This window comes from Acomys minous, assembly GCF_964271855.1.
Source record: "Acomys minous genome assembly, chromosome: 10".
In the NCBI taxonomy this organism is placed as follows: Eukaryota; Metazoa; Chordata; class Mammalia; order Rodentia; family Muridae; genus Acomys; species Acomys minous.
This window is the reverse complement of record NC_140491.1, coordinates 120,792,808-120,805,017: the sequence shown is the minus strand read 5'-3', so window position 1 is coordinate 120,805,017 and position 12,210 is coordinate 120,792,808. Positions and strand designations below refer to the sequence as shown.

Sequence of the window (12,210 nt, the reverse complement as noted above, 5' to 3'; positions counted from 1 at the left end):
AGTACAGGCAATCCTTTAGAGAACTTTAGTGTCTACCATTGGTTGTAACAACTACTCAAAGTATATTTATGATAATGAAATCATCTAACACAAGTTTCTACTCAGGTCATCCACATTCATGAATCACAAAGCTCATACACACAACAGAGGAACAAAAACATCTGAAAGTCCTAACAACTCTGCTCAGTAAATATCTATTAGATTTTGAACCCAGTACTGCATTCTTACCTCATGATTTCATTTATGACTTTTATCTTCTGAATATAACTTTTTTTTCCTGAAATGGATCTCTAAAACTCAGTCTTCATATATGGGAAATTGTGTTGGTGAGACATAATGGGCATGGCTTCTGAAGTTCATAGGAGACACTATCTTATAGCAACTGCCTGATCCCCTGTCTCTTGTAATCTTTCTGCACCTCTTTTTAAATATTAATTAATTTATTTTTTTCACTTTACATCCTAGTTGTAGTCCCATCCCATATCTCTTTCCAGTCCCACCCTCTCTCTCTCTTCCCATCCCCCTCTACTGTTCCTCAGAAAAGGGGAGGCACCATTCCCACCTACCCCAGCTCAACAAGCCCCATCAAGACTGAGTGTGACCTCTTCCCCTGTGTCTTGGTAAGGCAGTCTCACCAGAGGGAAGTGATCAAAAATCTGAGAGCAGAGTCCATGTCAGAGACAGCCTTTGCTCTCTTTGTTAGAGGACCCACATGAAGCCTGAAATGCTCATTGGTTACATCTGTGTAGGGGGCCTAGGTCCAGTCAATGCATGATCCTTGAGTGGAGCTTCATTCTCAGCAAGCCCCTCTGGTGCCTGGTTAGTTGGCTCTGTTGGTCCTTTTCTCCTTCCCCCTGCTTTTCTATCTCTCTTCTTCAGTGTTACCTAAATCTTACATTTAAGACTGTTTTGTAGATATATCTATTGGTACTGAGCTTTCAAAACTCTGCAATTTAATTGCTTGTGGTTTCTGCAATTACCTCCCTTGTTGCCAAGAGAAGATTTTTGTTATTTTGATGGGGGAATTGTATAATCTCAAATTTAAAAAAAATTCAAAAATACATCAACTATGTTTTTCATTACTGATTTTGAAAGAATGAAAATAATTTTAGGAATAAGGCTGCTATGAACACAGTTGAGCATACGTTCTTGTTGTGTGGTGGAGCATTTTCTGGGTATATTCTAAGGAGTGGCATAGCTGGGTCTTGAGGAAGCCGTAGTCCCAGTTTTCTGAGAAAGCACCAGATAGATTTTCAAAGTGATTGTAGAAGTTTGTATTCCCATCAGCAATGAAGAAGTGGTCCTCTTTCCCCACAACCTCACCAGCATGTGGTATCAACTGAATTTTTCATCTTAGCCATTCTGATGGGTGTAAGATGGAATCTCAAAGTCATTTTGATTTGCATTTCTCTGATGACTAAAGATGTTGAGCATTTCTTTTTAAGTGTTTCTCAGCCATTCAATATTCCTCTGTTGAGAATTCTCTGTTTAATTTTGAGCTCCATTTCTCAATTTGGTTATTTGGTTTGCTGGTGTTTAATTTCTTGAGTCCTTTATATATTTTGGATATTAGACCTTTGTCAGATGTAGGATTGGTGAAGATCTTCCCCAGTCTGTAGGCTGTTGCTTTGTTCTGTTGACAATGTATTCTGACATATAGAAACTTCTCAGCCTCTTGAGGTCCCATTTATTAATCGTTGACCTTAAGGCCTGGACTGTTGGTGTTCTCTAGGAAGTTGTCTCCTGTGCCAATGTGTTCCAGGCTCTTCCCCACTTTTTCTTCTAACTGATTTTGTATTAGGCAGATCCTGGAAACAGCCTAAATGTCCCTCAGTTGAAGAATGGGTAAAGAAACTGTGGTACATTTACACTATGGAATAATACTAAGCTATTAAAAACAAGGAAATCCCAAAATTTGTGGACAAATGGATAGACTAAAAACGATCAATCTGAGTGAGTTAACCCAGAAGCAGAAAGACTCACATGGTATATATTCACTTATAATTGGATACTAGCCCAAAGGGCATGTCCGATGAAAGTCTTCACTTACCAGGAGATTGGGATAGATGTGAGGACACCCAAATGGGACTCTAGATAAGAGAATTATAGGAGATGGGGAAATAGAAGGATCCAGAATGCCTTAGAAATGTACAAGAAGAACATCATAATGGGTGGATCAGGGCCCAGGGGAGTCTGCTCAAACTATTGCACTAACCAAGGACAATACAAGCAGTAAACATCGAACCCTTACTCTGATCTCACCAATAGTCAGGTCATTCTCCACAATTATGTGGAGAGAGGAAACTAAATCTGATATGAATTCTTTTGCCACATATTTGATGAGCTCCTCTTGGTGGGGAAGCCTGGTGGCACTCAGAGAAAGAATAAGCAGGATAACAATATGAGACTTGATACTCTATGACCATAAAGTGAGGGAAGAGGTCTCTCTCAGTCCTGGACCTAGGGGAGGGGAATAGGATGAAAGTGTGAAGGATGGAGGAACAGGAAGATAGAAATGATGGGATAACAATTGAGCTGGAATATGAACAAAATAATTAAATAAATAAAAAATACTTTTAACTTAAATATGCTTCTGAAGTCTAATTTGTCAATCTTCTTGAAAGTATTAATTTTATTCATTATTTCACAGCAGGCAGTTACTTCACTCATATACTATTAACCTCTGTTCATAGAAGATACTTGTTTACTTAAAGCACAAATGACTATATTTCAAAAACTCATTGGCCTCAGGATATTATGAAATTTCTCTTGTCTTTTCTTTTAGCCATCAGTTATCTCAACCTTTCTCATACCTTCCCCCCAAGTTTGAATTTGGTTTTCTCCATAATGTCCAGATTGTGTTGCCCAGGTGGTATTGGTGTGGGGTAGCTCTGCTGTGTGGTAAGAATAACAGGGAACCACATTATTAAAAACAAAACAAATAAAGACAGCAGCACCACCAACAACCACCATCCATTCCATAGAAGCTATCCAATGCTAATTAGTTAGTTATGTGGTTAATGGTAGACTTATGTTTCTGCCTTCCTTCTACAATGCTGGGATTTTGTCTCTCTGGAACTTGTACATAAAATATCAAAGAGATTCCTTCCAACAACAAATCCAAAAATGCTTTTGTATTACTTTACTGATTACTATTCAATGAAAATCTGTTCATTATTCAGTTTAAATTTACATCAAATAAGCATATGTTTTTTGAGAATCTCAGATATATGATGTATTCTATAGAAGGGGATAGTGGCGATAACTATTATATCATATAAAGTATCCTTCATGATAGATATTTTTAATATTTACCACGTGATGGTAAATTATAAATTATTTCAATTCTGGGCATGGAAATTTTAATACAGAGAACTGGGAACTCTCTTTAAAAACAAGTCCATTTCTGTTTACTTAAAGAAAATAATTAATTTTAATGTGATCTTATATTTAAACTCTCTAAAACTCCTTTACTTGTGCCAGGGTCAAAGTTCTCAAAAAGATAAATGGGGGAAAGTTATACATTTAACACATTATTTTTCTGACTGTATCCTTCACATCTTTATTCCTCAGACTGTAAATCAGAGGGTTGAGCATGGGTATCACCAGTGTATAAAACAAAGAGGCCACTTTGAGTGTGAGCTGGGAGTTCTCTGAGTTAGGCAGAGAGTACAGAAACAGGATCGTGCCATAGAAGATGGTGATGGTAGTCAGGTGTGAAGCACATGTAGAGAAAGCCTTGTGGCGCCCCTTGGCTGATTTAATCTTGAGTATGGAGACAAGGATGAACACATACGACAGGAGTATGATGAACAGCATTCACAGTGGAAAGTGAGAACAGAAGTATTTGGTCAACCAGAGTATCAGAGCATGAGAGGGCTAGAAGTGAGGAGAACTCACAGAAGAAATGATCAATTGTGTTGAACCCAGAAAAAGATAACTGGACAACAGAACATGTCATTGTCAAAGAGCATGTGAGTCCCCATGTATATGATCCCACCACTAGATTGATGCAGAGTTTATGGGACATGATTACTGTGTAGAGGAGGGGTCTGCAGATGGCCACAAACTGGTCATAGGCCATAACCACTAATAAAATTGATTCAGTTACCACAAAGATAGCAAAGAAAATGTATTGTGTTATACATTCTACATATGAAATGGTTCTGTCTTTTTCAACAAGGTTTACAAGCAACTTGGGAGCAATGGTGGAGGAATAGCAGAAATCCACAAAGGAGAGGTGGCTGAGGAAGAAGTACATGGGGGTGTGCAGTTTGGGGTTCACTCTGATTATGAGGATCATGCCAATATTCCCTACCACAGTGATGCTGTAGATGGTGAGAAACACCAAGAAGAGAGGGACTTTCAGTTCTGGGTAATCTGAGAAGCCCAAGAGGGTGAAGATGGCTCCGCTGGTATTTCCATATGTCAGCACCATGGCTTCTCTTCTCCAGTATACAGAATTTATTCTAAAAATTAATAAAACTGTAAATGAGGGATCTGAGACCCCGCTTTTTGCCCATATAACCTCACAATGTTATAAAAGCAAATTACTCTTTGAATTATAATCTGGGTTTTGGCAGTCCAGAGAAACTACAGATCACACATTTAGAAATCCTAAACCATTTTACAGTTTCTTAAGGACAGTAAAGTTACTGTGTTGAATTGCAAGCTATAGTGTAAGTTTAATGCTTGTTGTTTTAGAACATGGAATTGTATTATCTCATCTCAAGTTCATTTTATAATTTCATAGCTAATACATTATCCTCTCATTTTCATTGTATATTTATATATATATTAGTAGCCTATATAATAAATCTTTCCTTACCCTATATTTAAAACAACAATTTCAAATGTTAAAAATAATTTATGACATATAATCATGATTTATATTTTATATGTACACACACACACACACACACACATATGTATATAAATCCACAAAAATTGCAAACATGACACTGGGAAAACAATAAAAACAGTCTTAATAATTTTTTATGGGGAATATATTCATTATTTTTTTATATGGCCTAAGGAATAAAACCATAGAATAGAATATAAAAATATTATATTTCATAGATCAGGGAAGACAGAATCAGTCTAAAGAGTACTTTCCTAATGATCCTGGATTCCAATAACTCAGGTTAAAATAGCTGCACATGATAAGATGAACTTGCATCCACTGCAGTGGCGAGACGGACGTAGGTTGATCTATGTGACTTGCTGGCTAACCACTGTAGCCTTCTGATCTTCAAACCATGGAGGATGGTTCTAAACAACATTTCTGAAACTAACCTGTGGTCTCTATACACATGTGAGTACACACACACACACACACACACACACACACAGAGTAAGAGAGACAGAGGCAGAAATAGTGAGACAGAGACACAAAGAGACTGAAAAATAGAGAGACAGAAATATTGAAACACAGACACAGGGACACTCAAAACATGCCCCTCCACATATGCATACATTCACAAATACACATATACAAACACAAAATGTGTATTTTTAATACAAGAATCATTCCATTGATGGTGAGATATAGATAAATTTATATACCTATGTCTGGTGTCCTGATACTTAGATTCAAAGCTCCTCATTAATTTCACAAGCATCATATTCTTATTAGTTTCTTTTGTCAAGATATTAGCATAATTATTTTAAATGATCATACCTTCATTTATGAAACACCATAGAGACCTTAAACTATCAAATATTATGAGAATAGTATAACACAGATATATTGGACTAAAGCATCAAGATAAAACATTGAGTTAAGATGATGAGAACTCTCACATTCAGGAATATTGTAATAAAATATGGGAATATTACATCTTGCTCAATGACACCATATATCAAAATGAGTTAGGATTTTCATCCCAACTTATTTTTCTGATCAAAACTAATATCTACCTTCCTTTTGCAGCCTTGAGGCAAAAGTTTTGTAGGCCAAGGTTGAATCTCTGTAAGTGGAAGTGATATACACATTCTTGAATTTATGCCTCCAGCCTTGGAGACACAAGCCCTGGAGACTAAATTTTGCTAATCTTTTGAGACATTAACATAAACAATTACAATTAGTAACTTTAAGATGATGTAATATTTTTAAGATCACAGATATTTTAGTTGAGTCTTAACTTACATGTTTTATGAGACATTGTGTGGCATTCAGTACTCATATACAGATACAGTGAGAAGCAAGGTAAGTGATAGTTATACTAAATGCAAACATATTTCTAAAACTGAAAACAATACAAGACAGTCTGCGCAAGTGATTAAGTATAGTTATTAACTGATGCTGCCAATAACTTTCCTGCTTTGCTAGTCAGCACTAATAGTAAATTCTCCCAAGTATCTCCCTACCTGTATTTATCGAATACCCTTTCTCTAAACCTTGTCTTCCTTCAGCCTGCGCAAGCTCAAGTTACATGCAGCCTTTTCCTTCAGTGCCCAGATGGTTTCATCATAATGTCTCCATTCTATCCACATAACTGAAAACAAAAGATTGTCACATTTTACAAACAAATAATAGTCAGTTGTATGTATAAACATGTTTTAAAATCTATTCATCATGGGGTCTAAGTTTGACAAATCATGAGCATATGCAATACGTAGGTAAAATCAGATTTTTTCAAACACTAATTATAGTTTTGCTATATATATAGCTATAATGAGACTTTTACATTGTATATTTTCTTCTTAATTACTTGTCTATAGAGAATTCTCCATATTTTCTATCATATCTGTATATGAATACTTCTTTTTTAAATCGTGCCACACATGTTTTAATAGTATTGTTATTTTCACACAACAAAAGAATAGAGTTATTATTAACTCTTCACTGATTCTGGAATTTAGAGTGGTTGTTCTTAGTGCCAGGTCACTTTGTGAAGTTTGAATTTAAATTTATAACTTCTTTCTGAGGTGAAAAATACTACAAACTAAACTATGTTTTCAGATGTTTAAATTTTATTTGAATATAGGGGAGTGTTCTTTATTTTCACAGGTACACTGAACAGACAAAATAGTAGCTAGCAAGAAAATATAAATCCACTATAATTACAAAATCATAATATAGGTCTCTTATGGCCAAAATGATAAAGAAATCAGTAAGATAGTTTCAGAAATTTTACAAAATATATGGATATGAACAAAATCTCATAAATTATCTGCATTTAAATAAAAAATTAAACAGTCCCATGAAACACATGGATATAAAATTAAAAATACCAGCATATAGAACAGAGAAAACATCAATAAAAAGGGAAATTTCTACATCAATAAGCACATTTCAAACTTTTTGATGATGTGACTCAGGGAACTAAAATATAAAAGAAAAAACTCAAAATGAGTAGAAAGGAACATCAATGTGTAAATAACCAAGATATGGGTAAGATAAACACTTTAATGAAAAAAAACTGTAAATAACACAAGACTTTTCAAAGCATAATACAGAGGGGATAAAATAAGTAAATTCATGGGCAGGAGAGATGGCTCAGAGGTTAAGAGCATTGGCTTGTCTTCCAAATGTCCTGAGTTCAATTCCCAGAAAGCACATGGTGGCTCACAACCATTTTTAATGAAGTCTGGTGCCCTCTTCTGGTGTGCAGGCACAAATACAGGCAGAATACTCTATACATAAATAAATCTTTAAAAAGTAAGTAAATTCGGAGAAATCAAAATAGATTCATGACAAATATAACAGTAAAAATTATTTAATAATTATTAATTATTTGAGAATTTCATGAAATATATTAAAGCATATATACCCCCTCAACTACATCCCCTGGTACACTGCTTTCATGATTTATTTTTCATTTTATAACTGTCCCATTTTATTAAACATAGTTGTGCAACTAGGAATAGTTCCCTTAAGCCACATAGTGGGTAACAACCATCTGTTACCATTTCACCAGAGAGTATAACATCCTTTTCTGGCTTTTTGTGAATTGTAGAGATTTGATGCATTGACATGAATGAAGATAAAGCATATATATAAATAAAAATAAATATAAATTACTACTAATAAAATATAATTTAATGTTAATAAATTAGGAGAAATTATAAAAACCAGAGTACAAATTGTGATATAAACTTTAAAACAAAAGACTGTCTTAAAAAAAAAAAAGATTTATTTATCTGTTTGCATGTGTGCCTGCCTACCAGAAGAGGGCACCAGATCTCATTATAGGTGGTTATGAGACACCATATGGTTTCTGGGAATTGAACTCAGGACCTCTGAAAGAGCAGACAGTGCTTTTAACCTCTGAGCCATCTCTTCAGCCCCAAAAGACTAAGCCTTAAAGCTATTTGTTCCCAAAAGTTAACATAATTGTGACATCAAGCATTCCAATTTATGACTTAAAATGTTACATCAAATGAGGTGATTAATTTCCATTGACTATTTCACGATCTCAAGAGAATGAGATTAGGTTGCCCCAAAGGCTTGTACGTCACCAAGGCTGTAACTATTCAAAAAGAAAGTAAGTCTGTCTTGAAAACAAAGAACAGCCAGTTGTGTTGGAGGAGAGGTTTTGCCTTTGCTTCATCAGAAGAATAAGAGCTATAGATTAAATCAAAATTAATAAAGATTAGTTTTGACCAGGGGAGACCACCTGAAAATCTTGACTTCAGACATAAAGAAACTAAGAAAAATAACAAAACAGGTAACATAAATTGCTGAATCCTCTACATGGAAACAGCTCTGAGACATGAAAAAAATATTGTTGGCTATAGAATTCTCAGGAGTTATTATGCCATGTTTTCACATGGCATGGATAAAAATTTATATTATAGTTTTTTAATACAGTCCAAACTTACTCATAAAGAAATACAGATATCTTTCACCTGCTCAAACAAAGAGCAGGGAATCATCTTTAGCTGAATCATGCACACTGAACATTCCATATATGTGTTAATGTAAAAATGTATTTAAAAGTTTATATGTTTACAGAGCAAAATGACCAGATATCAAAGAAACAAGACAAGTAGCCCAAGTGATTCATGAACATAAGAGGTAAAGGATAGATGAATGACTTACTTTTGTATGCATTTTGACATCTTTCTTAATGGGTTCTGTGAAATTATATCCTGTTTCATGTAATAAAAGACTATTATCAGAAAGTACAGAGATACATTTTCTGAGTGTAGAAGTACCTGAGGTTTGACTTGTAGGGAAATAATATAATGAACAACTTTTATGTTATTATTATCAATTACTAATCTATGTTATAGTAATTCCCATATAATGCAATATTAATTTGTATTTTTTTGTTTTTCTTTTTCTCAAATAATTGAGGGACAGAATGACAATATTGAGTGTTTTGGAGGGAGCATGACAATGGTCTAAATAGAGAAACAGGTTTCCCAGCATAAACACTCTGTTTACCACAGTTTTACCCCAAGAATACTTTCTTTTAAAAAATTTTATTAATTTATTCAGATTACAACTCAATTGTTCAAGAATACTTTCTAAAACTCACTAAGATGATCATTAATGAGGAGTCAATAGGAGGATCATTGTCTTTGGCCTAGACCTTGAATCTGTCAGATACGAGGAACTGCATATATGGCTACATGTATGAGGATCAGAGGTATTGAAGTTTTCATGTGAATACATAGGTGGGTCCCCATTTGTATGCTAGTGAGAAACCAAATTTCTCTTCCAAGAATTTTTTATGAAGATCAAAGGTATATATATAAATATGTAGGTGAGTCTCTATCTATATGTTAGTGATAAAGTCAAATTTTTCTGCCTTGAATCTTACAACTAATATAAAGAAGTAAAATACAACAGCTCTCTCTGCTCCATATAATTTTTCTATGTGGAATGATTAATAATTATAACTATCTGAAGGAAAAAGCATATTAACAGAAAAATATTTAGCATGCAACTAATTTTAAAATGCACTGAGTCACAGAGCAAAGAATCAAGTAGCACAAAATCTAAGAAAAGAAGTACAACACAAGTCATTTAGAATGACAAAAACAGTTCTGAAGTTTACAGTTTGAATTATTGAATATCAGTTTAAGATAACCAGTCATTTTGTTAACATCAGTGCTATCCTTTAGAAACTTATAGTATGTAAGGAAAAAATTAACTAATTTAGTATAAGTATAAAACCATCCTATAATAAGAAGTATAAAAAGTCAATAACTTGCCTTTTAGTTCAGTATATTTTTAAGAAGAAATTTTAAATATGGTAATTTCATGAGTTTGTGCCCTGATCCTTCTTATAAATTCCCTGTCCTTTATCTAATGAAACAATTACACAGATGAGGAGAGACAGACTTTGCCTCATCCTCTAGGCTTCATAAGTGAATAAGTGATTCCTAGGTAACATCTTTCTATTAATTTTTCTCATTTTCAGGACTAATCATCATACTCTTATAAACAAATGATGCTGCTTTCAGAAAGAAACAATAATGGAACAATATTCACCCTCTTGGGCTTCTCAGATTACCCAGAACTGAAAGTCCCTCTCTTCTTGGTGTTTCTCACCATCTACAGCATCACTGTGGTAGGGAATATTGGCATGATCCTCATAATCAGAGTGAACCCCAAACTGCACACCCCCATGTACTTCTTCCTCAGCCACCTCTCCTTTGTGGATTTCTGCTATTCCTCCATCATTGCTCCCAAGATGCTGGTGAACCTTGTTGTTAAAGACAGAAGTATTTCATTTATAGAATGTATAATACAATACTTGTTATTTTGTATCTTTGTGGTAACTGAGGCCTTTCTATTAGTGGTTATGGCTTATGACCGGTTTGTGGCCATCTGCAACCCTCTGCTGTATTCAGTAGTCATGTCCCAGAAACTCTGTGTCACACTTGTCTTGGGATCATATGCATGGGGACTCACTTGCTCTTTGACACTGACATGTTCTCTTGTACAATTATCTTTTTATGGCGTCAATAGAATTGATCACTTCTTCTGTGAATTCTCTTCACTGATAGCTCTCTCTTCCTCTGATACTCTTATCATCCAACTCCTGTTGTTTGTTTTTGCCACATTTAATTCTGTCAGCACACTGTTCATCATCCTATTGTCTTACCTGTTCATTGTTGTTACTGTCCTCAAGATGCGCTCAGCCAGTGCATGTCAGAAGGCTTTCTCCACTTGTGCATCCCACCTGGCAGCCATCACCATCTTTCATGGTACCATTTTGTTCCTTTTTTGTGTGCCAAACTCTAAGAACTCCAGACTCACAGTGAAAGTGGGCTCTGTGTTTTACACAGTGGTGATACCCATGCTGAACCCCCTGATCTATAGTCTGAGAAATAAGGATGTCCAAGACACAGTCAGAAAAATAATGACTATGATCCCATGTGTTATTAAGTAAGAGACATAATTAAAATTGTCAGATATTTAGAGTCAAATAATTTTCACATTGGACATTACATTATTTTGTGGTATTTTATGTATTCATTAACTGCTGTCATGTATAATCTTAAACATACTTTTAAATTAGTTGAGTTAATATGCATGGATAAATTAATGGGTTCAGTTTGGAAAATCAAAATTTAGTTCTTTTAGCTTGTGAAAAAATTCAATAATTTCATTTACTTTTACATTTCACCCCAACTTGGGTCATATTAAATAGTTTGAAAAATTATTACATGATTAAATATTTTTCATCTGAAAATACTTGTATAATCCAATAAATATTCTATCTTCTACTCTTGTCAGATATTTAGGACACAGGGATATCTTTAAAAACATTAGAATGTTTTCATTCTCACATAAAATGGAAATCATCGTTAATGTGAGAACTAATGCTCTAATGCCAGCCTTCAAAGATGCAGATACTCAATAATATGGCAAAGATGATCCTGAATATTGCATGATGCAGAAAATAACTTCTTCTATAAAGATTTTTGCAGCAGGCAATGTTGTAATTGATTAAACTATGAGAGAGGATGCTTTCACAAAAATATGTATAATTACAAATTGGTCTTGTAAAGAGAATATGTACGTTTGGTATACAACACTCATTGAGAAACAGATTTTACTCAAGACAAAAGAGATACATAAAATAAGGCATATAAAAGTATTGATATTGTATCAGTAATACAAAAATGTTTTGAGAGCTAATATGATCTTATTGTTATATAATTACATATGTATGTGTATGTACTTGGCAATAACAGTCATTTAAATAACATATTCTCAGTGTGTTTTACTTAATATCATCTGAAGTT

General features: G+C 34.3%; 1 protein-coding gene and 1 pseudogene across 2 annotated transcripts; one reads left to right on the top strand and one right to left on the bottom strand.

The window, feature by feature from the left end:
- Window positions 1-3,525: 3,525 nt before the first annotated feature.
- Window positions 3,526-4,438, bottom strand: LOC311607377 (olfactory receptor 5D18-like; annotated as a pseudogene). Its single transcript has one exon. The product of its transcript is annotated as an olfactory receptor 5D18-like (transcript).
- A 5,968-nt stretch (window positions 4,439-10,406) lies between these two features.
- Window positions 10,407-11,351, top strand: LOC311607376 (olfactory receptor 5D18-like; the record flags this gene model as incomplete). The annotated part of the gene is made up of 1 exon (XM_084799028.1): window positions 10,407-11,351. The coding sequence occupies one exon, from the start codon at window positions 10,407-10,409 to the stop codon at window positions 11,349-11,351; it is 945 nt and encodes a 314-aa protein (XP_084655154.1).
- Window positions 11,352-12,210: the final 859 nt, after the last annotated feature.